The following is a 26282-nucleotide window of genomic DNA, read 5'->3' as shown; positions in this document are numbered from 1 at the left end:
ACAAAAACGCTTCCAACCCCCCCCCCCCCCAGCGATTTTTCTATTGATTTGCCTAAGATCCAGGACAAAGCACTTGTTGTTTAGTCGTTTTCGTGATCCCATGGACCAGAGCACGCCAGGCACTCCTGTCTTCCACTGCCTCCTGCAGTTTGGTCAAACTCATACTGGTAGCTTCGAGAACACTGTCCAACCATCTCGTCCTCTGTCGTCCCTTTCTCCTTGTGCCCTCCATCTTTCCCAACATCAGGGTCTTTTCCAGGGAGTCTTCTCTTCTCATGAGGTGGCCAAAGTATTGGAGCCTCAGCTTCACGATCTGTCCTTCCAGTGAGCACTCAGGGCTGATTTCCTTAAGAATGGACAAAGCGCTACCTTTTGGAAATTCCCCCAGGACTTCAATGCACCTTTGAAATCCTGTTAATGTCCGGGGAAATCTGGACATATGGCAGCCCTAAGAGAGAGCAATGGAGGGATGTGTGAGAAAACAGATTGCCTCCAGACCTGACTTTTCCTCCCCCCGCCTTTGTGCCTCTTAAGAGTATTCAGCTTGTCTTGATCTTCTAAACCCACAGCGAAACCCACACAGGCAGAGCTGAGAAGCCCTCAGGAAACTGACACAAACTCAACTGGTGACTTATCTCTCTCTCCTCCTTCGCCCTTCCCTTCACACCAGTTTCATCTCTGCTGAAGCTAGTAAAGGGCGGTGGTGCTTATCTGAAAATTAAGACGGCCGCATTGGCTTCTTTTTTGCTGCTTGAAATGGTCAATCATTACAAAACGATGACTGCAAGGGGAATGGAGAATGGGCCGTAATTTGTAATTATCGCCTTCCTAAGAACACTGTTGGTTGCCAAAGTTTACAAGTGAACCTGTTTATCATCCTGAATCTGGTAAGTAGGTTCTTTCTTTCTTTCTTTCTTTCTTTCTTTCTTTCTTTCTTTCTTTCTTTCTGAAGGTCTATCTACCCACTTTCATCGCTGATTATTAAGGATATTTCCAAGCACTCCCGCTGAACGTCTCCACCTCCATCGTTCAGCCTGGACACTGAGGTCCACTTCTGAGGGTCTTCTGGCAGTTCCCTCACTACGAGAAGCCAAGTTATAGGGAACTAGGCAGAGGGCCTTCTCAGCAGTGGCGCCCAGTTTTGACAATTAGCGTGATTTGGGTTGCTACAGTTTAAATATGTTGTCAACTTGAATTTCATTCGTACGCCGCCTCTATGTGTACGGCACTTTACGGAGGAATCAAGAAAATGCAAGTTGCTAGGCAGAAAAGTTTGCAATGTACCCTTTGCTCAGGCCTGGCAATAAATTGAGGAGGGCACATTGTCACTTCAGCCTATAATCCTCTACTTGTGAGTAGGCCCCACTGAGCTCAATGGGACTTACCTCTGAGGAGACATATATAGGCTTGCCCTGTTGGCAGGCATACTGAGAGTTACAGTGTTACCTCGGATTAAGAACTTAATTCATTCCAGAGGTCCGTTCTTAACCTGAAACTGTTCTTAACCTGAAGCACCACTTTAGCTAATGGGGCCTCCTGCTGCTGCTGCGCCGCCGGACCCCAATTTCTGTTCTTATCCTGAAGCAAAGTTCTTAACCTGAAGCACTATTTCTGGGTTAGTGGAGTCTGTAACCTGAAGCGTATGTAACCCGAGGTACCACTGTATACGGAAGCTGCTTTATATTGAATCAGACGCTTGGCAGCAGCTTTCCAGGATTCTCTCTCAGCCCAGGTTCTCACCTGGAGATGCTAAGGATTGAACCCAGTGATTTCTGCGTACAAAGCAAACACTCTTAACACCGCTCTTCCCCAGCAGGGATGAGGACTAAAGGGTTGGGCCAAACGCTTTGAGGGAAAGGTGAATTTTGAGTAGAGATTTGAAGAGAGAGAGATAGCATCGTGCTGGTTTTTGGGGAAACAGTTCCAAGCAGGAAGGGACAGGATGGGAGAAAGGATGGAGTCATTTGAGGATGCAGAAGAAGGGGCCTTCCGACTTCTCAGGGTGTTGGAGCCGCAAGAGCAATGGGGCCCCACGAATGGGACATGTGTGGTCAATTAGCACCGATTCAAAACTATCAGTATTTCAGAATAAACTTCAACCATAGTTCATGAGGTTTAGACAAGCTACAGCCTTTCCTATACCGCTGAGTGTTGTTTGGCTAACCTTTAGGGATTCCACACTGACCCACCAAGTGTCCCTATTTTCCAGAGACAGTTCCGGATTTACAGAAGCCATCCCAGTTTCTGATTTGATCCTGGAATGTCCCGCTTCTCCTTAGGATGTCCCTATTTTCATCAGAGAAATGGTGGAAGGTATGGAGTTATGAGGCCGATGAGATAAGTAATTATACAGCATTTAGAAGACATCTGAAGGCAGCCCTGTATAGAGAAGTTTTAAAATGTCTCGTTATGTTTTATACATGCTGGAAGCTGCCCAGAGTGGCAGGAGCAATGTAGTCAGGTGACTGGCTATGATGATGATGATGGAATAGGACATTCCTATTTTCATTGGAGAAATGTTGCGAGGTTATGCAGTAATGGAGATGGGAAGCCAAATATACCAGCAGTAGAGGGCACAATCTAGTTAAAATATTCTCATCCCAGTGATTTCAATAGAAGATGTTTAAATATATGCTCATCTGCCCCTTTGAAATTAAAAGACTTTGCGGCCACTTAACTTTGGTTGGATAAAGCACATGCATGCACCCATACCATATATTTGCCAGCTCAAGTTTATGCATTTGGTGTTGTGGGTCCAACTCAAGTGAACTCCCTCCCATCAGAAATCAAGCAGGTAACGCCCTGCTGTTTCAGATGCCAGGTTAAGATGGTTTTATTTCAGGAGATCTTTGCACCCTGAATTTTGTTCTAATGTTGTATTTTTCAGTGTTTTAATGTGGGTTTTTAATTTTACGTATCGTATGTTTTTATTTTCGTAGCTCACTCTGAGTCCCGCAAAAGCCTTCTTTGGAATCAATAATAACACTGTGGAAAGAGCAATCTCAATCGGGATATTTTGTCCTAAATTCAGATCGTGTTCAGAATACACGCAGAAATAGATTCATCATAGGGGGTAAAGGAAGCCGAGGAAGGCAATCAATAGCTGATCTTATTTTGGATCCTGAAACGTTTGGGAGGAAAGTCTTGCTGCATTCCTCACTTCCCCTTCAATTGCAGGACTTGTTCTGGGAAAGATCAGGGAGGGATATGATGTCAAATGTGCCACGCAGAATAACCTAGAATAAACAGGCAAAGAAAGAGAAATGTTCCCCTCTGCCGCCATGTATAAAACAATCTAAATGATGAGAGGCCCCGCTACAGAATTAGGAGTGTAAAGCTGAAATCATCAGTCGGCTTCTGTGCATCTAAATCCATGTTAGATTGTAGCCTGGAGATTTTCACAGGTTACATGACTCTAATCTTGTCTACTTAGAAGTGAGCCCTACTAAATTCAGTGGGGCTTGCTCCCAGGTAAACGAGTTTAGAAATCCTGTCTTGTTCTGTAAGTGCTTACCGTTAATAGTTCTAACAAACATGCTAGCATTTACTGTATTATTAGGCTGTATTATTAAAGTTTGGGTTTGGGGTTTTTTTTTTATAAAAAAGGTATATTTTTCTGAAATGAAACCTGGCCCATAGAAGTGACAGTGATACACCATCTTCTATTCTTCCAATTTGTACAATGAAATGCCATCGATTTAAATGGGAGACAGTTAAGAATGCACTTGAATATTTCAATGAAATCAATGAGATTTGAAGTTGCTCAATGTGATCCTGTCCTTATCTCCTGACGAACCAGTTCCCAAAAGATGAGTCGATGGTCATGATCCATAACTTGAGGATATAGCTGATGCCAAAATTTTAGCATCCACTGATGGGAAGTGGAGAAAGGCCACATTTTTAAGGAAGGCTTCCTAGTAAATTGGCTGAATGCTCTGTTCTAAAAGGCTGCCGACACAATTATTACTTTTCTTTCTAGCGATGCCACACTTCACCTCTATATTTTATAAAGTGTGTGTGATATGTGCACATATACAAGCATGGCTGAAGTTCTAGATTCTTCTCTGAATCAAACAAGTTGATAGTGTACAGAATACTAAGCAATGTGCTTTGAGAAACTGACTATCAGTGGTCATTTTAAAAGACACCACCAGACCTTACAAGGGGAAGATAGTTGATGTCACATACATTTTATATCAAAAACCCAAGGACTGGGAAGTCAATGTGCCATTCCAAACTTTGAACCACAGTTTGCAGTGCTTTTTACACAGTCCACAAACCAGTGCAGTTAGGTGCATGAGCCTTAAGCCTGCAGACATCACAAAAGTGTTCCTTTTGGGTTCCAACTATGTGTGTCCCACCCAGAGATCATTTCTTTGTGAGAAAGAAAGGAGTCTACTGTCTCTTGCAGACCCTCCAAATGCCCCTATTTTCCAGGGACGTTCCTGATTTAGAGAAGCCATCCTGGTTTCTGATTTGATCCCATAATGTCCCGCTTTTCCTTAGGACATCCCTATTTTCATTGGAGAAATGTTGGAGGGTATTGAGTTATCCGACCCCCGAGCTGCCTGAAGGCAATCCTGTATAGGGAAGTTTTTTCTTAATGTTTAACATTTTATTATGATTTTATATATGTTGGAAGCCACCCAGAGCGCTGGGGCAACCCAGTAAGATGTGTGGGGTAGAGATAGTAAAATTATCATTATGGAATGGGACTTCCCCATTTTCACTGGAGAAAGTTTGGAGGGTATGCAGAGGTCCAGAGGAGCTCAGGCCACTTTCTGCTTTTGAGGCCCCTTGCCATAATAACAACTAAAAACGACAACACACAAAAGCAAAATAAGGCACCAAAAATGATGTGGGGACACTTGGAGGGTCTGCCTCTGAGGAGGACTGAGGATTCTTGCTTCTTCTACAGAATATGCATTTTAACCTAAGCTGCTCCCCACAGATTCTGTTAGATTGGGGCACACACAGGTTGGGAAACGAAGATATACCAGGGAGCCCAGGTGGTTATAGACATGGTGTCAAATACGTGTAGCGGCCTGATTTAAAAACAGATGGGTTTGGCTAGCAGAATATGGATGCACAGCACCATAGGTCAGTGCTGTTTTTTTAAAGGCAGAATTGACATCCGGGAGAATCTCCAAAAGATGACCCCCTTTCCTGGATCTTTTTACGGCCATTTTGTAAAAGAAGCTCGACAACAACTCTGGGATTTCCTTAAAAAGCTCAACAATTTTGGGGTGTCTTGGCCTTTTACACCAACCATATATCCTTCTGCCTAGTGACCACACAATTCAAAAGCATCTGGTGTGATGTTAGTGTGGCATAGCTGTGAGTCTAGAGGCGCCATTTGCCCTATCTATGATGGTTTCTCTTCCTCCTCCTAAGCAGGAATCGGAGAAGCAATACAGACCCATTGCAGACAGCTCAGTCTCTGAGTGCATCTGCAGCTTATAGGTTATGTTCTCTGTAAATTGCATCTGAATCTTGGACGCCACAAGTACAACAGGCATATTTCCTAAATGTGTTTATACACCTGCCCCTACTGATTTATAATATGTCCCGGAATTGCTGCAAATGTTAGGTTCAAACTTCATAATCTGAAAACATATGGGTGTACCAGTAAATGACCAGAAAATGGCTACAGAAATATGTTTTTGCAATGTGGAGCTTTCCATCATTCACGCACCTTGGGCTTGCCTCAGATTAATCCACGCATTGTAACCTTTTTGACAACTGCTTCTTTCCATTTTCAGTACAAAAAATGAAGGTTACCATATTTTTACCAGGTCTCACTTATGTGCCTTTAAAAACAGCTCTAAAAGCAGAAATTTATCAGGCAGTGGTTTCCCCACAATCAATCTCCAGACCAAAAACAAAACAAAAAACAAGAACTCCTTCACCTCTTACATTTCTATGTGTCGGGCACTATGTGTCAACACACATGAACAATATCAGAAAAAAGAGATGAAAATCTTAGGCCAAACTAAACATAACTTTGACCGTTCAGTTTGGTCTCACATGGATTATTTTGGTTTAACAAAGAGCTGCTTCAGGGGACCCCTGAGCCAGAGTAGGACCATTGATGCTTTCCTCCAGTTGCAATGCCAGGCAATTCAGATTAGGACGGAAGTGAGGAAAAGGGTTAAAGACAACCACCCCTCACCCCAATCCAGTCCCCCCCCCTTCACCTCTGGTTATTATATAACTAACTAAAACAGCTATACAAAGCCTAACTGTCCCACAGACTTCATGTTTCGCTTGACGCTTAGCAGAGAATGAAATGGTTGTGATTAAAGTCTACGTTAACATTCTCCTCCCATAGACCCAGAAATTCCTGTTTTCATAAAATTCATAAAATAGAATGTCATTCTGCTAAGTGACCCGATTTTTTAAATTTTTTGTTTTAGGGTTGGAGTATTTCACGAAGCCGTTTTGATCCAAAGCAGTCACTCTGGAAGACAGGTGTAGAGGAAGGTAAGGAGAACTGTGAACTGCGCTCACAAAGCAGGCATCTGAGGGGGTTGCTTCTTGCCTGTGGAAGTCCAGCGTGCCATAAATTTATCAGGCTTTCGGAAGTTGTATTTAACTCCAGTCAGATTAAATCAAATAAACAAGGAATATTTGGTGTTCATTTTGGAGGGGATGCCAGAAAACAGGGAATTATGTTCATATGTCGTGGGGATGTAATTATGTACATTTCTTTTTTTAACAAAAGGGTGTTTAAGGAGATAGCAGAAATCGCTGGGTTAAAGCTGACCAAAAGTCCAGAGGTAGCATTATTATCCATTTCCGATGGGGTGGAAGGTTCTCAGGCTATGAAGGGCTTTGCTCACAAATTTATTGACAGCTGCACAAATTATGAAAGCTAGAAAGTGGAAGGGACAAGCAGAAAATAAAACGGAAGAATGGTATAAAGAGGTGTGGGATAGAGCTATTAATGATGATGATGATAATAATAACAACAACAACAACAACAACAACAATAATAATAATAATAATAATAATACTACTACTAATAATAATAATAATATTTTATTTATACCCCGCCCTCCCCAGCCAAGACCAGGCTCAGGGCAGCTAACAACCAATAATAAAAACAAGTTGATTAAAATACAATTTAAAAGATTAAGATACAACATTAAAACGTTAGGGTGCAATCTCTTCATAGGAGGAAAAAGGAAAAAGAAAGAGGGGGAGGGAATCAAACTGATTCCAAGCCAAAGGCCAGGTGGAACAACTCTGTCTTACAGGCCCTGCGGAAAGAAATCAGATCCCGCAGGGCCCTGTTCTCATGAGACAGAGCAAAATTAACATGTTTATTAATGATAAATTAACATGTGCCATTAAGGTAATGTGCAATAAGGAATATGCAGGAGAAATGATGAGATACGGAGGGTGTTTGTAGAATTTGTACTGATAAAACGGAAAGGGGTCAAACCATCTCCAGAGGTATTTACATTTTGGGAGCTTGGATAGTTACAGTGGAATGGTCTTGGTGGTGGGGTGCAAATTTTTATTCTTATCTATTTATGATTATTAATTTGTCAAACTAAAATTATAATTTTTTTATCAGGATTTAAGATGGATTGATGTGAACAATACAGCGTGACCCCCTTTCATTGCTGTTTTTAGTTAAAAGCAGCTGGGTATGTGTGGGTGGCTCTAAGTTTGCTTTCAGCATCCCAGGGAGTGGGTTAGCTCTTTCCACATGTCATTTCCTGGACCTGGTCCTGCATCCTGAAGCCATTGTTGCAGATTTGTGGGTTGATGATGTGCTGCAGCTTCTAATAACGGTTTATACGTATGCATGTGTTCAACTAGGGGTGCCAAACGCCCAGATATTTTATTATTTCTTTCTTTTATTTGGACCATTTATATACCGCTCGTAGTTAGACAAATCTCTTTAAGCGGTTTACAACATAGGTTAAAACATCTTAAATAAACAGCAAATACCGAAACAAAAAGCAGAGGATTTCTGTAAAACTTAAACTAAACAGAGCATCCTCGTGAGTATCAAAATAAACATTGCCACATAAAAATCAGAGCATCCTCGTCAGTATCAAAATAAACAAAATAAACAAAATAAACATTGCCACATAAAAATCAGCTGCAAAAAATGCAAGGAAAATCCATGGTAAAGGACTAAATCCAAGTATCCTCTAACGATCAGGAAGCAAAATAATTAAAAATGAAAATGAGCTAAAAAGCATAAATTTCACCTTAAAAACACACACAAAAACCTGATTCACAATAAGCAAAAGAAAATGTACAGCACTTATATAGATTTCCCATAGATCAGTGCTGTTTCAAAGATACTTTAAATGTTAATCTGACCAGTGTAGGGCTGCCATATGAGTGTTTGTAACAACTTTTGGGGTTCCCTAAGAAAAAAGCTCAAAAATATTGGGGTGTTACTTTTTGAAATATGGTAATAATAATGATAATGATGATAATAATAATGATAATAATAATAATAATAATAATAATAATAATAATAATAATAATAATAATTTATTATTTATACCCCGCCCATCCACCCCAGCCACTCTAGGCAACCCTAGGACCTGTCCGCAATTGAGCAACAAGTAAATCGCATCACCTTTTGTCTTGGACTTTTTACCCTTAACTGCAGGGTTTTTCTGACTCTGATTAGACTTCCCAATGATTTTTTATTTATTTTTATTTTTAAAACTCTGTATTTAAATGGGGAAAGACTTTTCAGGGTACAATCTGGAGTCTAGGCAGGGAAATGAATATTGTTTTATTACCTTTAGAGCCAAAGATGCTACTACTGAGTTATTTAAAGGGATTACAATGAAGGATGTTGACTTGGAAATGACTGTTAACCTCCTTATCAGTGTCAGGATCTATATAGCAGCAAACTGGAGGTGAAATTTCACTCCATCAATTCTTGGAATGATGTAATAGAAAATGGAATATAGCAATACTATTTAAATTAACTTACCGAAGAAGGAGTAACAAACAGCAATCAAGTAAGTTTGGTAAAAGCTGGATTTTAATTAGGATGCTCCGGAATAAAAGAAGCCTCCTTTGCTGTATAAGTTGTAACGCATGTGCTTAAAAGGTACAAAATCTTACAGCCAAAAGTCTTGGGCTGACCCTTCAAATGATATAGCACACAGTTTACAGTATGAAGGCCATTTTTAGGCAAGTGCAGAAGCTGAAATCCATCTTTTTTTTTCATTCAAGGGAATGATACACCCTGACTTTTCATGAAAGGCTTCTGAGTGGTTTGAAGAGTTGGGGAACCGCTCCATAAACATTAACATTCAGGGTTCTGCTTCGCTTCCCAGTTTAATTACGGTACTCAGAAATAGCAATGGGTTCTTTTGTTTGTTTATTCATTTTCCAAATTTGTATACAGCTTCATTGTTAAAAACCTCAGACCTCTAAGCAAAATATGCATCAAAATGATCAATCAAAGTCAGAAGTTGAAACAAGCTGACCTAAAAAAATCCCAATTATACATAAAACCAGTGCTTTGCTAATTGCACAAGGTAAACACACATGCATATATGTACAGTGCTTTTTTCTGGGAGGTACGCATACCCCTAAACATTTTGTGAATCTTTGTACTTTTGTCCATTTACTGTATTTATTTCCCCCGATTTGAACTATAAAATGGTGATTTTCTTGAGTCAAAATGAGAGTACCCCTAAACAATTTGTGAAAGAAAAAAAGCACTGCATAAAAAACCAATAGTCAAATGTGTGTGAGAGAGAGAAAGAGAGAAGAAAATGGCCTATCAAAATGCCTGTCAACCTTACATATTTTTCCGCTCTTGTACTGACTGCATGGCGGGTTGTTCTGAAACAGCTCCTCTGAAGAGCTCCAATCTCTGAGAGACTTTGCAGCCTCCCTACATTTATTGTGCAAGTCTTTTCTTACTTGTTGAAAGTGTGGTGGAGTTCATTGCACACTGGTAGCTATTAGAAAACTCTGCTGTGAACCTGTTTGCTGCGGACTAGAACCCTCAGGTCCACAGTCAGATTCACCGAAGCAGGGGGGGAAATATGAGGGGAAGCAGTGACACGAGTCTTGGACAAGTCTGAAGCTTCTCACGGGCCTTTTTATTTTAAGCTGAAGCTGTGGAACGAAAGTCAGAACTAACAATGGAAGAAAAAAGCGGTTAAATAGTACTAATGCACCATGTTCATGAATGCACAAGTAAAACGGGGTTTCCTTTCCTATATACTTACCTGTCGTTGCTGTTCATTGTTGCTATGTATTATTTCATACACGACCTAATCATTAGCCTTTCTAAGTGGTGTGCATAAAAATAATGCAGAAAACCAACACTGTGAAAATTCTTCCTATAAATAGACAGAGACATGAATACTAGCTTAATGGGTTTGCTGGTACAAGAAAGCCTTTCCTTGAAGGTTCAGCAAGGTTTTTCAGATTAAAGTTTTACAATCATATATCCAACACACAAAAACAAGATTCCAAAGAATCTCCTGGACTTTCCCCCTTCCCATTGTGGGTCCTATTGTTAATCATTTCCTCCTGCATCTTTTTAAATAATCCAATTATTTTACCTCTCCAGTGTGTTCAAAATTCACCATTAAACTACAAGTGTTATTCCAATCCTACTAACGATCTTAACTGTTTACAATGGTTTTTTAAGATAAGTTAGAAAATTTTCCCCATTCCTTATGAAGATTTTGGTCTTTCTGATTTCTGATTCTTCCGGTCATTTTAGCCATTTTGGCATAATCCATCAATTTAATCTGCCATTCTTCTCTGGTCGGGACTTTATCTTCTTTCCATGTGCCTGCCTAATCTGTTGTGAGGGACTTCCATGGGCTATGGCTCTGAATGCACGAACTTACAGGCAAACACTAAAAGCAGCTAAAAAGGACGTTAAGAGCAGTCCAATTGGCAGCGGCTGACAATAGGTTTAAACCAGCGGTCAGCAAACTTTTTCAACAGGAGGTTGGTCCACTGTCCCTCAGACCTTGTGGGGGGCTGGACTATATTTTGAAAAAAATATATGAACGAATTCCTATGCCCCACAAATAACCCAGAGATGCATTTTAAATAAAAACACCCATTCTACTCATGTAAAAACACCAGGCAGGCTCCACAAATAACCCAGAGATGCATTTTAAATAAAAACACACATTCTACTCATGTAAAAACAGGCTGATTCCCGGACCATCTGCGGGCCAGATTTCGGTGGCGATTGGGCCGGATCTGGCCCCTGGGCCTTAGTTTGCCTACCCATGGTTTAAATGATGTGATGCGAAATTAGCACCTGCGGCAAGCAGGGGCGTGTGGTGAAATTTTGCATAGGGGGACAGTTAGGGCCAGAGCTGTCAGCTTGCAAGGGCAAATTGGGGGGTTGATGTGCACATGAGCATCGCGAGCCTCTGACGGGATGCCAGAGCCCTCCTGCTTCCTTCCCAAAGGCGGGCGGGCTATGGGATTGTGGCAGGATGGCTCTTGGACCCGTCAGAGCATCGTCCCAAGCTGGGCAGAAGCCTTGCAGGTTTGGGGACGGAGGCTCCAGGGGAAGATTTAGGGGACTGGCTTAGCCCCCCTAGACCACACACCACTGGTGGCAAGGGACTCTTTTCATTCATCTGGAAAAGCCGACCATGACAAAAACGTCTTCCAGAAAGTAGAGACTGTGGGAATCTGTCATATCTCAGACAGGGATGCTTTTCCGCAGGCTAGGGGCAGCCATGCTGAAAGCCCTGTTCTGAGTTACTGTGGAGCACGATTCTGGTATTACGAAGAGTTTAATGAGAAACTTTCTTGCAGAGTGCAGTGACCTACCGGGTAATATAGGGGAGAGCTTATCTTCTTTAGAGGCCATTCTTCTGGGATCGAAACCTTGTGTTTTATATATATATATATGGTAAAGGGACCCCTGACTGTTAGGTCCAGTCGCAGACGACTCTGGGGTTGCAGCGCTCATCTCGCTTTACTGGCCGAGGGAGCCGGCGTACAGCTTCCGGGTTATGACGAAACCGCTTCTGGCGAACCAGAGAAGCGCATGGAAACGCTGTTTACTTTCCCGCCGGAGCAGTACCTATTTATCGACTTGTACTTTGACGTGCTTTCGAACTGCTAGGTTGGCAGGAGCAGGGACCGAGCAACAGGAGTGTGTGTGTGTGTGTGTGTGTGTGTGTGTGTGTGTATGTGTGTATACACACACACACACACACACACACACGCATACACACACTTGTGTTTTATTGCTACTTCATTTTTGTTTTGCGTTGCCAAAAAGTGAAAATCCAGACACAAATGCAGTTGAGGGTTTTTTTTTTTTTTTTTGCAAAAACTGCCAAAAAGTCAACACTTCTGATGTGGGTTTTCCTGGATATTATTGACGCTTTCCCAAAACTACACCAATATTTTAAAAAAATCATAGTATATCCAGCTAAAGGCAGGGTGTACAAAATCTAAACGTATTAAATGACAACCCCTGTTTTAGGACATAATTAAACAACAAACTCATTTCCATTAATACCAATGTAGCTGTTCAACAGTCCTCCAGATAATCCTGAGAATTGTAGTTTAGTGAGAGCCTTTTACCAGTTTGTGTCTGGGATAGACATGCTCCTGGAATGCATCAGAGTAGATTTTTCTTTTTCACAGTCAGTCTTTACAACTGATCCTTGGCTCCACCTTCGGTCCTTCCTGGCAGAACCAGAGGATTGTTGTGGCCAATCTACACAATTTGAAGAGCTGAGACAGTGCCGGATTCTCTCAAACCACCTTCTTCCTTTTTTCTCGGAGGCTTTTTTCTCACATTTCCTATTTAACACGAAAGCACGAGCATGGGAGCCCACAAAGGTCCCCAGCTGGTACACGTTCCTCTGTTACTGCTGCTTTCGTGCTGTACGTAAAATTGCATTGACACACAATGACCCTTAGCTATGATATGGCTGTGATAAAATTGCAGTCAGGCAAACTTACAAACCCTGAGCTTTTAAAAAGCACAACAAACATTTATTTATTTTTTAAAAACCATGCAAATAATATAAGCAAAGGGTGCAAAGTAAACGCCCAAATTAATTGTGCTTTAGAAATGCAGAGGCAAGTCTTATAACTTTAAAAAGTAACGCTTACGTTGCTGCATGAACCAACTACATCAGATGCATCAAGTCGATAGTGAAGATGTTCCAGAGGGTTCACTGCATTGCTCTGTGGAAGCAAAAAAAGAAAAGAAAAGAAAAGAAAAAGTAGGGCATCTTATATCACTTTAAAGACTAACACATTTATTATGCAATTATTATCGGTTTTAAAAAAATATATAATCCTGCTCTTCAGCCAAATCTCTAAAAAGAAATGAAAGAGAAACACAGTCCCTGCCTTCAAGTTTATAACCTAAAAAAACATACAACACAAACAGAAAATGCATACCCGCCAACATTTCTCCATTGAAAATAGGCTGCTCTGGCATCGCCAGAAGCGGCTTAGTCATGCTGGCCACATGACCCGGAAAAACTGTCTGCGGACAAACGCCAGCTCCCTCGGCTTGTAAAGTGAGATGAGCGCCGCAACCCGAGTTGTCCGCGACTGGACTTAACAGTCAGGGGTCCTTTACCTTTACCTTTTTACCTACTCCACAACAACAACAACAACAACAACAACAACAACAACAACAACATTTATATCCTGCTCATCTGACTGGGTCGCCCCAGCCACCCAGAAAGTAAAAGTGATGGCAAACACGAAACTTCTGAATTACAGTTCAGTTGTAAAATCAATGGATGTTATCACACTGCCTGTGCTAGCTGGATTACCAATGCCACAATATCTGTGCTATCAACACCTGTTTTATTTATTTTTTTAGAAAGTCCACTGTTAATAGGGTAAATCGTATTATTAACAGTGGCCAGTCCCAGGAAACAGTTCTTAATAACACACACATCCTGCCACTGTTGTCAATTAACACAGGTGGTACAAATTTCCTGCACTTTCTTTCCTTCTGACCTCACCAGAAAGAGGAAGACAAAGATACAGTTGGATATACGTCTATACATGTGTGTGTATGTGATACACAAACACACAAACACACACACACATGGGGGGGGGGACTTTAAAAAGTGAGTCCAAAAGGAAATGAGCTGCAGAAATTCAGACAGTGATCATCACCTGCAACTTCGTGAATCTGTTTATATGTAGTTTAGAAATATATTGGTCTTTAAGGCACTACAGTAGTCCATCTTGTTTCTAATGCTTTATTCCAGGGTTTTGAGAGGCTATTCAATAAATAAGTAATGCCAAATCAATTCCATTTCCATTGTAATTCACTGATTTATTTTGCAAACAGCCTTGTGATCCTCAGATGAAGGGCAGCTTTGAAATTTAATGAGCAAAATAAAAATGATAACAAATGGGCATAGGCTGTTCATGGATGAGCAGCTACAGATTTCAAATCTAGAGGAGGTTCCTGCTGGCTCATTTATGATGGCAAGTCTAAAATCCCTTGCTTTTGAAATCCATCTCCTATCTATGATCTCTCTCTTGCAAACACTTCCTCCCGTTAACATGAAAAACTGAGCACAGAGATGGTAATCTTCCTACCCCATCTGTTTTTCTTTTCTGTAGTGCAGGGGGAAGGTAGCTTGTGGCTCTCCAGTTATCGTTAAGGAAAAGCTGTGTTATCTGTTGTTGTCGTTTAGTCGTTTAGTCGTGTCCGACTCTTCGTAACCCCATGGACCAGAGCACGCCAGGCACTCCTGTCTTCCACTGCCTCCCGCAGTTTGGTCAAACTCATGCTGGTAGCTTCGAGAACACTGTCCAACCATCTCGTCCTCTGTTGTCCCCTTCTCCTTGTGCCCTCCATCTTTCCCAACATCAGGGTCTTCTCCAGGGAGTCTTCTCTTCTCATGAGGTGGCCAAAGTATCGGAACCTCAGCTGTCCTTTCAGTGAGCACTCAGGGCTGATTTCCTTCAGAATGGAGAGGTTTGATCTTCCTGCAGTCCATGGGACTCTCAAGAGTCTCCTCCAGCACCATAATTCAAAAGCATCAATTCTTTGGCGATCAGCCTTCTTTATGGTCCAGCTCTCACTTCCATACATCACTATTGGGAACACTACTGTGTTATCTGCTTGCATGCAAAAGGTCTCAGGTTAAATCCCCCATGAGGCTGAGAGGGACGCTGTCTGAAAAATCCTGGATGTCATGGGACTGGTTAGGCACAGAGGAATGGTGGTAGACACTAGCTGGGGAACCCCCAAGGCAAGAAAGCTCAAAGCCTTGGGAGTGGTGGTCAGAAGGAGAAGAGGGAGCAGATTGGGAGGAGGAGGTTCGGAAGCTGAAGAGAGTCTGTGGCAGAGAGCTGTCCAGAATCAAAGTCAGGAGAGGAAGGAGGTCAAGAGGTGGAGATGAGTCAGGCCAGGGTGTCTCCTCCTGCTGCTTCAACACTCTGGTCTCTCCCATGATCTCCCAGGACCAGAAGAGGTATGAAGAGGGAACAGCAGAGACAGGCACGCTGGCCTAGTCTCAGATTTCTTGTACAGTGGTACCTCAGGTTAAGTACTTAATTCGTTCTGGAGGTCCGTTCTTAACCTGAAACTGTTCTTAACCTGAAGCACTACTTTAGCTAACGGGGCCTCCCGCTGCTGCCGCACCGCCAGAGCACGATTTCTGTTCTCATCCTGAAGCAAAGTTCTTAACCCGAGGTAATATTTCTGGGTTAGTGGAGTCTGTACTTGATGCGTATGTAACCTGAAGCGTATGTAACCTGAAGCATATGTAACCTGAGGTACCACTGTAGAGGTAAAAGGTAAAGGACCCCTGGACGGTTAAGTCCAGTCAAAGGCTACTATAGGGTTGCGGCGCTCATCTCGCTTTCAGGCCAAGATAGGCGGCGTTTGTCCACAGACAGCTTTCTGGGTCATGTGGGTAGCATAACTAGTCCGCTTCTGGTGCAACGGAACACCATGACGAGTGCCAGAGCGCATGGAAATGCCGTTTACCTTCCTACCACAGCGGTACCTATTTATCTACTTCTACTGGCATGCTTTCAAACTGCTAGGTTGGCAGAAGCTCGGACAGAGCAGCAGGAGCTCACTCCATTGCGGGGATTCGAACCGCCAACCTTCTGACCACAGCGCCACCTGCTTGGGAAGGACCTGGAGTAGGAGGAGGAGATTTAGGCAGCGAGGACCTTCAGGCTCCACAACTGCCCCATAGGGGCAAGACTCACAGAGAAGGGTTGCTGTGCTCATTAGGCATGGCTCCCTGAGCAAGCCTTGTTTCTTCAAATAAAGAGTTAACTTTGCATACCGCATACTGCGATTTATTGCTGGCTGGCTCCCTGTCACTGGAGGACTGCTGCCAGCCAGTGTAGGCTAGGCATTAAAGAGCTAGCTAGACCAATGGTCCGACTCAGTATAAAACAGTTTCTTATGTTCCATGATACTTGGCAAAGGGTAGCCCCGGAGTAGGGAATTGTTTTGCATGCAGAAGGGCTCAGTTTCTTTTTTCTTTTCAAGAAATTTTATTAATTTTACAGATAAAAATATACAAATAAACACACATCAATAAAATCATGCTGTATGTAGAGATTCTCCGAATCTCGCGACTTCCCCCCATCTTGTCCATGGAGTCTTATCTTAAACGTCTACAACTGCATATTAGTCCATACTCCAGTTCTTATATTAAACCATATTATCAATAATGTTTTTTACACTACAAGTGAGTCAAAATCCTTCTCTTGTTTCCATCTGCTTACAGTGGTCTCCTAGATAACTTATAAATTCTTCCCATTCTTTTATAAAGTTTTTGTCTTCTTGGTTTCTGAGTTTTCCAGTCAGCTTTGCCTTCTTGGTATAATCCATCAACTTGGTTTGCCATTCTTCTCTGATAGGGACTTTATCTTCTTTCCATCTCTGGGCTAGTAGCATCCCAGCGGCTTTTGTTCCATACATAAAAAGTCTTTTCTGCTCCTTCGGAAAGTCGGTACCTGTAATTCCTAATGAAAAAGCTTCTGGGTTTTTTTTTAGCAAAAGTTATTTTAAACATTTTTTTCATTTCATTATAAATCATCTCCCAGAAAGCTTTTATTACCTTACAAGCCCACATATGATAAAAGGTACTTTTTTCCCCTTTAAATTTCCAGCAGATATTTGAACTTGTCTTGTACATTTTTGCTAACTTTGTAGCAGAAGGGGTCAGTTTCAATCCCTGCCACCTCCATGGTCTGACTTGTTCAAAGGCACCTTCCTATGTTCCAACTGAACTGAATTAATCAAGCTCTGTTAGCATAGCCTGTGGTCAGAAATGATGGGAGTTGTAGTCTGACAACATCAGTCTGTTCCCCTGCCCCCTTACCGTATGTCTTGTTTCCAGAGAAAACTCTGAAGTCTTAACCTGGCTGGTCTTCCATCCTTTAACCTCCCTCATATTCAGTTAAAGTAGCTTTCTCTCTCTCTCTCTATATATATATATATAATTTTTATTAGTTTTTTAACATATCATTTTCAACAGTAATTAAACATACTTTTACATCTTATTCAAATTTTTGACTTCCATCAATCCTGTCTGAAAAATTTCCAATCTAATCTCTCAATATGCATTTCTTATCTTCCCTATTACATTTCAAACTCATAACCAATATCTCTATCTTTTTCTACTTTGTAACACTTCGTGTATTTCTCCTTACAAAACTTCTTGTAGTCCTACTAGCGTAATTTGTTGATTACAGCTGCTCTTCAAATAATTCATATACTTCTTCCAATCTTCTGTAAATCTCTGGTCCCACAGGTTTCAAATCCTTCCTGTCATTTTGTCCAATTCTGCACAGTCCATTAATTTCGCCTGCCATTCTTCTTTCGTCGGACAGTTAAAGTAGCTTTCTGACATCATTTAAGTTTCCAGCGTTATGTTCTGACTGTTCCCTGAATGGATCTGCCAATCCGTTCACATGGCTGGTTCGCAGAAATAAGCGGCCCTTTCGAAAACTTTCCAAGAAGGCTTGCGTGTCACGTTGGGTCAGACTTTATCTCAAGCCATTCATGTTGCACACATGCATAGCAGGAAATGCCTCTTCTGATGCAACGATTGCCTTATAAACGGTGACAAGCAGAAGTCGGTGTGCTGGGCAGTCACGCCGCTGAGGATCGGACGTTGCCTACGAGAGGTTCACAATCCGCTCCAGAGGAATAGCTGTGTTGGTCTCTTAGCAGCAAAACCACAATTGCCAGCGGCACCTTATTGTGGCCGGAGCTGTTAAGGCAATAACTGTACAGATGGAATGAATTTTGTTTGCCTTTGTGGTTAACGAGAGAATAAGGGATCTGGGTTGCAGTGACTCCTATGGGTAGGTAAGACGAATCTTTCTCATAAAACCGATAGGATTTAGTGCTGCTCTTGTCAAAGTCAGTCAGAAAATGCCACACTCAGTGGCATCTGAATGTTTTGGAAGTACTTGTGTGGGGAGAGGGAGAGGGAATTTGTGAGACACCCAGGCAAATAAATGCTCAGGGAGGTTCACTTGGCACCTTCATTATACACTTTAGGTGCCAGGCAAAAACATTCCTCTTTAGCCAGGCCTTTGGCTGATTCACATTCGATGCCCTTTAAAAATGTGTTGCTGTTGTTGTTTAGTCGTGTCCGACTCTTCGTGACCCCATGGACCAGAGAACGCCAGGCACTCTTGTCTTCCACTGCCTCCTGCAGTATGGTCAAATTCATGCTGGTAGCTTCGAGAACACTATCCAATCATCTCATCCTCTGTCGTCCCCTTCTCCTTGTGCCCTCCATCTTTCCCAACATCAGGGTCTTTTCCAGGGAGTCTTCTCTTCTCATGAGGTGGCCAAAGTATTGGAGCCTCAGCTTCACGATCTGTCCTTCCAGTGAGCACTCAGGGCTGATTTCCTTAAGAATGGTTAGGTTTGATCTTCTTGCAGTCCATGGGACTCTCAAGAGTCTCCTCCAGCACCATAATTCAAAAGCATCAATTCTTCGGCGATCAGCCTTCTTTATGGTCCAGCTCTCACTTCCATACATCACTAATGTGTTAGGAGGGGGTTATTGGGTTGATTTTGTTTTTATTTCGAATGCAGATTTTGTGTTTTTATCTTGTGAACTGCGTAGGGTTGCCATATGCCCTCTCTTCCATGGGTAGAGTTGTCATAGTGATCCATCCTTAAAAGGAGAAGTCGGCATATTTGTCCTCTCTTTTGCTCTTCAAAACATGGCAACCCTATTTGCGATTAAAATGTGAAAGGCTAGCTACGGAAATGAATGGACTATGCAGAAATGGCGAAACTTACCGGAAGAACAACTTTCCTTTTTATTAAGGAATGGAGATCACTTACAGTGGTAAAAAAGGTAAAGGTACCCCTGCCCGTACGGGCCAGTCTTGACAGACTCTGGGGTTGTGCGCCCATCTCACTTAAGAGGCCAGGGGCCAGCGCTGTCCGGAGACACTTCCGGGTCACGTGGCCAGCGTGACATCGCTGCTCTGGCGAGCCAGAGCCGCACACGGAAACGCCATTTACCTTCCCGCTGATAAGCAGTCCCTATTTATCTACTTGCACCCGGAGGTGCTTTCGAACTGCTAGGTTGGCAGGCGCTGGGACCGAGCAGCGGGAGCGCACCCCGCCGCAGGGATTCGAACCGCCGACCTTTCGATCGGCAAGCCCTAGGCGCTGAGGCTTTAACCCACAGCGCCACCTGCGTCCCCTCACTTACAGTGGTAGCTCGGTTAAGAACCTAATTCATTCTGGAGGTCCGTTCTTAACCTGAAACCTTTCTTAACCTGAGTTACTACTTTAGCTAATGTGACCTCCCGCTGCCACTGCGCCGCGATTTCTGTTCTTAACCTGAAGCAAAGTTCTTAACCCGAGGTACTATTTCTGGGTTAGCGGAGTCTGTAACCTGAAGCGTCTGTAACCCGAGGTATCACTGTATTGAATATTTACAAACAAATTGTAAACAAATGAAGACATTAGCAGGATTATTGCAAAAACTTGCAGTTTCTAAAACTTATATGAAACGGATGAAGAAAATAATAAATTGGGATTTGCAGAGGGGGGAGAGTAAATTTAGGGAACTGCAGAAAGAAGGGAAGGGAAATCAAGGTTTGATATGTAAGAATTACTTTATTTTTTCTGTTGAAATATTTGTTTGTTTTAAATGAAAATTATAAATAATTTTAAAAAATGTGAAAGGCTAGTAGTAGGAAATACAGCATGTTAGGAGTAAGTGAGGAGACCCTGACAAGGAAGTATCAAGGAGCCCCCAACTCCTATCCAGCAACAGGAAGCCTCTGGAGAGAGAACTTTGTGTGGCATTTTCTCTAAATTTTTGAAAAGCTGCATTTTTAAAAAGAAGACAACAATTGGAGCAGCTCACTTACAAGTGACTGGCCACATTCTTTGTTCAGCTACAGGGAACAATTTTTTTAAAAAAATTGTTTATTTGAATTTTCTGTTTTATTATATTATCAATGCATAGTATGTTACAGTCAAAGACATGGTAATAAGAAAGGGGGAGAAAGAACATAAGTATAAGACACATACTTGTAAATAATAATAGTAACATAACTTGTTTCTCCAATTTAATTAATTCTTATAAGCCTTAATTTAAACTCTCCTTTCACTCTTTCTCTGGTTCGCTATCTGTTGTCTTTTTGACTGTATTTTCTTATTTTTCTAAATTATTTTCATTACTTTACACTGTCCCACTTTGTCACATCTACTGCTGAGCATTTCCCCCTGTCTGTTACACTTACTTTCTTGTTATCATATTTTTCCATATATTCTATATATAATGTCCTATCCTCTTTTAAATTCTTACGTCTTTATTTCTTAATCTATTTGTCATGCTGGCAAGTTCTATATATTCTTGTGATGGGATGATGAGCTGCTTGTGCGTAAAAGCTTAGTCCCTCAGAGTTAGCTCAGCTTAGCAAAGTTCTGTCTTTAGCGGAGCCCTTAAGCATGGCTCCCTCAATCACTGGCAGAATCCGACAGTGGGCGTTTACGGAATCTACTCCAGCATAAAAGCTCCTTGATGGAAACGCGTCGTCTGGATTCCCGGCGCGACAGTTTCCGGCGAGGAGTGGGTGTACCTATGGGAGGTCCTGAGACTTCTCCGCTGTTATCGCTAGAAGACTCCCTGAGCCATTCCTTCGCCTCCCTCTCTCTCTGATCTCCCACTCTCCCCCTGCTAGTGCCTTCCTCCACTGCTGAGTCTCTCCTGACTTCTGAGAGCCCCTCCACCTCCTGCCTTTCCGATGGCAGTTCCCTGACAATTCTAATATCTTAAAGGTGCCATTCTTCTCTTGATGGTACATCTACAGCAAACAGTTAATTCAGGGAGCATGGAAATAACTTTGTGCGGCATCCAAAAATGGAGGCAGTATTACTGTCACAAAATGATACAGTCGCCTAGGTATTAAGCTTTGTTTTCCCTTTGAGTTGACGGTGGATACTTTCTCTGGGTTCTGTGTGTCTGTTTTCCTCTAAATTTTAGAAAACGTCATTGTTAAAAAGATGACAAATATTGGAACAGCTCACTAAAAAGCAAGTGGCCACATTCTCAGCTAAAGGGAACAGTTAATTCAGGGAGCTGCAGAGAGGAGGGAGGCGAAATTGGAGGGTCAGTGGAGGGTTCAGCACTCCACTGTTTTAAATGGCTTTTGCTGCTGCTAGACAACTCAGCGGCAGACCTGAATTCTAACAGAAAGATCTAATGCTCATAGGGGAAGCCAATTGGGTGCCTTCTACATGTTTTTGGGACTAAAATTTCCACCTTCCTGAACCATTGGGCTGATGGGAGTTGTAGTATGACGATGTCTGGAGGATCCAACATTGGCTTCCCCTCTAGAAGGTCCTCCTGATGGTGCCAGTATTTTGCCAGTACTTCTATCCCTCATGTATGGAATGCAGGTGGTGCTGTAGTCTAAACCACTGAGCCTCTTGGGTTTGCCGATCAGAAGGTCGGCTGTTTGAATCCCCGTGATGGGGTGAGCTCCCGCTGCTCTGTCCTGGCTCCTGCCAACCTAGCAGTTTGAAAGGACACCAGTGCAAGTAGATAAATAGGTACCACTATGGCAGGAAGGTAAACGGTGTTTCCGTGAGCTCTGGTTTCCATCACAGTGTTACATTGCACCAGAAGCGGTTTAGTCATGCTGGCCACATGACCCAGAAAGCTGTCTGTGGACAAATGCCAGCTCTGCAAACATGAGCACTGCAACCCCATAGTCACCTTTGACTGGACTTAACCATCCAGGGGTCCTTTACCTTTACTTTTACCCTCATGTGCATTAGAAGCATGGTAGAAGTTTAAGAGGGGACGCGGGTGGCACAGTGGGTTAAACCACAGAGCCTAGGACTTGCCGATCTGAAGCTTGGCAGTTTGAATCCCCGCGACAGGGTGAGCTCCTGTTGCTTGGTCCCTGCTCCTGCCAACCTAGCAGTTCGAAAGCATGTCAAAGTGCAAGTAGATAAATAGGTACCGCTCTGGCAGGAAGGTAAACGGTGTTTCCGTGCGCTGCTCTGGTTCGCCAGAAGTGGCTTAGTCATGCTGGCCACATGACCCAGAAGCTGTATACCGGCTCCCTCAGCCTACAGGGTGAGATGAGCGCCACAACCCCAGAGTTGGCCACGACTGGACCTAATGGTCAGGGGTCACTTTACTTTTACCTAGAAGTTTAAGAAAGAGGACTTGGGTTGGAAAAAGTGCTGCAAGACCCAGCTTCAGATATGCGCTTGGTAACAAAGCTTACCAAGTGCTGATGCTGCACCAGAGGTAATATCTCACCATCGAAGCTACCGCACAGGGGTTTTTATATGGATGAAAAAAGGTGTGGGGAGAATTGTACACGCCAACTGGACAGGGAAAATGTAATCACAATAAATCTCTAATGACCTGCGACTTGCAACAAAAAATCACATCTGTGTTCTCTTTTTGTTTTTGTAGAGAACGTGTTTAATTCTCCGAAAAGCATCAATATTGAGCGGGAGAGCAGAAGATTTCGGCTCCTGGAGCAAAACTGCCAAGAAAACACTGCGGAAACCTGGGCAGATTCCTACTGAATGGCGCTCACAGTAGCGAGACACCAGGAAGTGCTCACCCAGGCTCTCTTTTAGAATAATTAACCTTTGAGGAAATGTTGGATTCGGTCAAATGTGTCCTGGTAGGAGATGCGGCTGTCGGGAAAACGGCTCTGCTGCTGCGCTTTACGTCGGAGACTTTCCCGGACGCTTACAGACCCACTGTTTATGAGAACACCGGTGTCGACGTCTTCCTGGACGGCGCCCAGATCAGCTTAGGCCTTTGGGACACGTCTGGCAGCGATGCCTTCAAAGGCATCCGCCCCCTTTCCTACCAGCAGGCTGACGTGATTCTCCTGTGCTACTCGGTGGCCAACCAGAACTCGTTCTTCAGCTTGAGGAGCAAATGGGTTACGGAGATCCGGACACACTTGCCTCGTATTCCCATTCTGGTAGTGGCTACCCAGATTGACCAGAGGGAGACGGGACCTCACAGCGCCTCCTGCATCAGCCCACTGCTCGGGAAGCGGCTAGCGAGGGACATCCGAGCAAAGGCCTTTGTGGAGTGCTCATCTCTCGCCAACAGGGGCGTCCAGAAGGTGTTTGAGTGTGCCGTCCGGACAGCGGTGAATCAAGCAAGGAAACGAGCCCGGAGGAAGCTTTTCTCAGTCAACGAGTGCAAGGTCTTTTGAACTCTGACTTGGCCTTTTACGCCTCTCTCACAAAACAGACTCCCTTTTGTGCGGCAGAAGGGCAGCGACGCAAAGGCTGACAAACAGGAGCGCACCGTGTTAGCATTCGTGGTGGGCCGTGAACGGCACGGGGGGAACTTCCTTTGCAAAGAATGGAATGGGACTGCCCTTCTCCATAAGGATGCGATGGTCCCATTTGGCTCCCAGCGGCATCGACGGAACAAAAGCTGAACTGGAGACTTTTGAACGGGAGCACGTTGTTAGCATTGTGGGGGATTTTGGAATGTATTTATTCCATGGCGGTCGAAATCTTGCTTTTCAGTGAAGCATCATGGATTGGAGAAAACTGATGGAGACTTGCACAGGTTTTCTTCCAGGGCCATGGCTTTCATCAAAGTACGACCAGGGGTTTAGTTTGATACTGGTGCTGGAGATTAGGCTCCCCAAACTACCAACCAACCCACCTCACACATGACAGCCCTCAGTATTACCTGGGGACTCAAGTGAGCAGGGGGATCAGTGGCCTAGCTACACTGTTTGATTTTGTTTAACTGGGTTTAATTTATAACTTGAATTTGGTGTCAGCCCGATGTCTGCGGAAGCAAATTCCTAGTGTGAAGAAAATCGGACAAAACTATTCTGTCTACTCAGGTGTGGAGGGTTAATTCTGATCATTCTGATGCAGCTGAAGATCAGTGGTGGCGAGACACACTTTTAATAGCTACGTGGCAGAAATAAGTCCTGCAAGCATAAATTACTGTCTTGGTGGTATTGTGATGAGACAAGCTTACTTGCTTCTTCATACCAGTTCAAGGCAGAGATTCTCCCTTTAAGAAGTAGGCAGCTCTTCTGTCTGCCCTGGGATATGAGCACAAAGGAATTAGCGAGGTGAACATTTTTATTTTTTTTCTGGTAGGCTTCCTGTGTGTGCCACAGATTCCTGGTGGGCAGAAATTCAACAGGATCAAAGCGTTCCTCACCCCTGGAACCTCATTCCTGACAAAGCTCCACCAGTAGAAATTCTGCCTGCATATCATTGGTAAAGGCCAGAAGAAAGAAAGAAAAAGAGAGCAACATTTACAAAATATATGGTTTTGTTTGAGGGTCCAAAAGCCAGGTTGAAAATGTAACTGACCATTTATATATGAGACCTAAATATGTGAATCTAAAGCTAAGAAGTGTGTAATACATATTTTTAAGTTCCCTGGATGAAATTTAATGCCCTTTAATGGGAATGTCAGTAGCTTTCCTTCAGGGAAGTCATAGAAAACAATCCATGAAGTTTATTAGTTGGGACTGTTAACAGCTTGAACTGTTGGCTGTTTAGATCTTGCCATTAACCTGACTAGATACAAGGATGTAATCTGGTAACAGTTTTGTTGGAGAATGAGGGTGGATTTGCCTCCAACACTCATCTGTTCCCGGCAATCTACACGCATTCTAAGAAAATAAGAATCATCTTGTTAGGTGGGTCATACCAGGGTTTATCCTTCTGGCCCAATTATCCTGTATCCAAAAACGGCCAGTCCCACACATCTGAAAGCTCTCAAGCCGGACATGAACAGTTCTCCCCTCTTGTCTCCACCTCGTTACTCGCAAGTAGACTGCCTCTGCACATAGCAACTTAGATATCATGATTTGCAACCTTCATGGATACTTCAAGCTACTTGTCATCGCCACTTATGGTGTGGGGTCCCTGAGCTAATTATTCATTGTGGAACTATTTATTTTTAAAACTATATCCTGCAATTATTATTTTTTTTTAAATATTAAAACGCTGCCTAGAATTCCCCACTTGGCCTTGCCAATCCACACACCGCAGATGACTGCAAGTGCAGAATTTCTGCACAGGACTGTTAACTTTTTAAGCAGCTCCTACCCCTGTGCCTTTGACAACAGGCTGCTGGGCAGACGTCACTTATTCTTGTGCCAAAAAGGGTTTCTCCTCCTGATTTTTGCACATCAAGTTGCAGGGAAAAGCACAGGTTCAGACCAAGACATCTTTTTCCCTGTTCATTTCGCAGTCCTGTCTACACATGTAGTGTCACAGCGCAAAATATATTCTGACATTCCCTGCATATTTGAATCAGCATCACAAATGACAGGCTGAGAATACAGGAAGTTGTTATCGAACCATGTGACCAGTACATCCTGAGAACCTCTTCAGTGCTTTATCATGAACTCTGCTTTGCAGTGTCAGTTCAACTACCAGTGATTACACCGATGAGATAATCCATATTTAATTTTCAAGAACCTCTTTGCTTGCTGTGACACCCAAGGGTGAGTGGGCAGAATGGAAACTGCTTCCCATTTTGAGGTCTGCCAAGACCATGCTTAAATTAGACACCTAGGTGGAAGAGATTAAAGGAGGTGCTCATAAATGCTGTTTCCTGTACAAACAGGAAGCTTTTAGGGCACATAAAGTAGCGCTAATGATTTAAACGGAACAGGTGAGATACGAATTACGGCCTTCTGTTTCTGATGTTAAATGTCCATTTTAGATGAGCACTAAAACAGCATATGCACCATTTCCTCATGTATATGTTTCTGAACTCTAGTTTTCTTGAAATAAAAATCATATAAAGTCA

At 42.9% G+C, this 26282-nt stretch overlaps 1 protein-coding gene and 1 long non-coding RNA gene across 6 annotated transcripts in view; one reads left to right on the top strand and one right to left on the bottom strand.

Annotated features, from left to right (window-relative positions):
* Positions 1–26282, bottom strand: part of LOC307223650 — a 56434-nt gene that overhangs the window by 22342 nt on the left and 7810 nt on the right. For both annotated transcript variants that reach the window (XR_013842149.1, XR_013842150.1), the window contains exon 3: positions 13114–13188. This is a non-coding gene — a long non-coding RNA (uncharacterized lncRNA). The remainder of the gene's footprint in view (positions 1–13113; positions 13189–26282) is intronic.
* RHOH (ras homolog family member H) lies at positions 362–26282 on the top strand. Of its 4 annotated transcripts, none has more exons than XM_079989877.1 (2): positions 362–887; positions 22929–26282. In XM_079989877.1, the coding sequence occupies exon 2, from the start codon at positions 23119–23121 to the stop codon at positions 23692–23694; it is 576 nt and encodes a 191-aa protein (XP_079846003.1). In that variant the 5' UTR covers positions 362–887; positions 22929–23118; the 3' UTR covers positions 23695–26282. The 4 variants fall into 4 exon arrangements, with proteins under 4 accessions (XP_079846003.1, XP_079846002.1, XP_079846004.1 ...); XM_079989876.1 differs by lacking the exon at positions 362–887 and adding an exon at positions 5684–6483; XM_079989878.1 differs by lacking the exon at positions 362–887 and adding an exon at positions 17538–18318.

Source organism: Podarcis cretensis (genome assembly GCF_951804945.1).
Source record: "Podarcis cretensis genome assembly, chromosome: 9".
Classification (NCBI taxonomy): domain Eukaryota; kingdom Metazoa; phylum Chordata; class Lepidosauria; order Squamata; family Lacertidae; genus Podarcis; species Podarcis cretensis.
The sequence above is the reverse complement of the archived record's forward strand: the minus strand, read 5'-3'. Positions and strand labels throughout refer to the sequence as shown.

Coding starts and splice junctions, on each gene's coding strand:
- RHOH (XM_079989877.1), top strand. CDS start 23,119: ATGTTGGATTCGGTCAAATGTGTCCTGGTAGGAGATGCGGCTGTCGGG.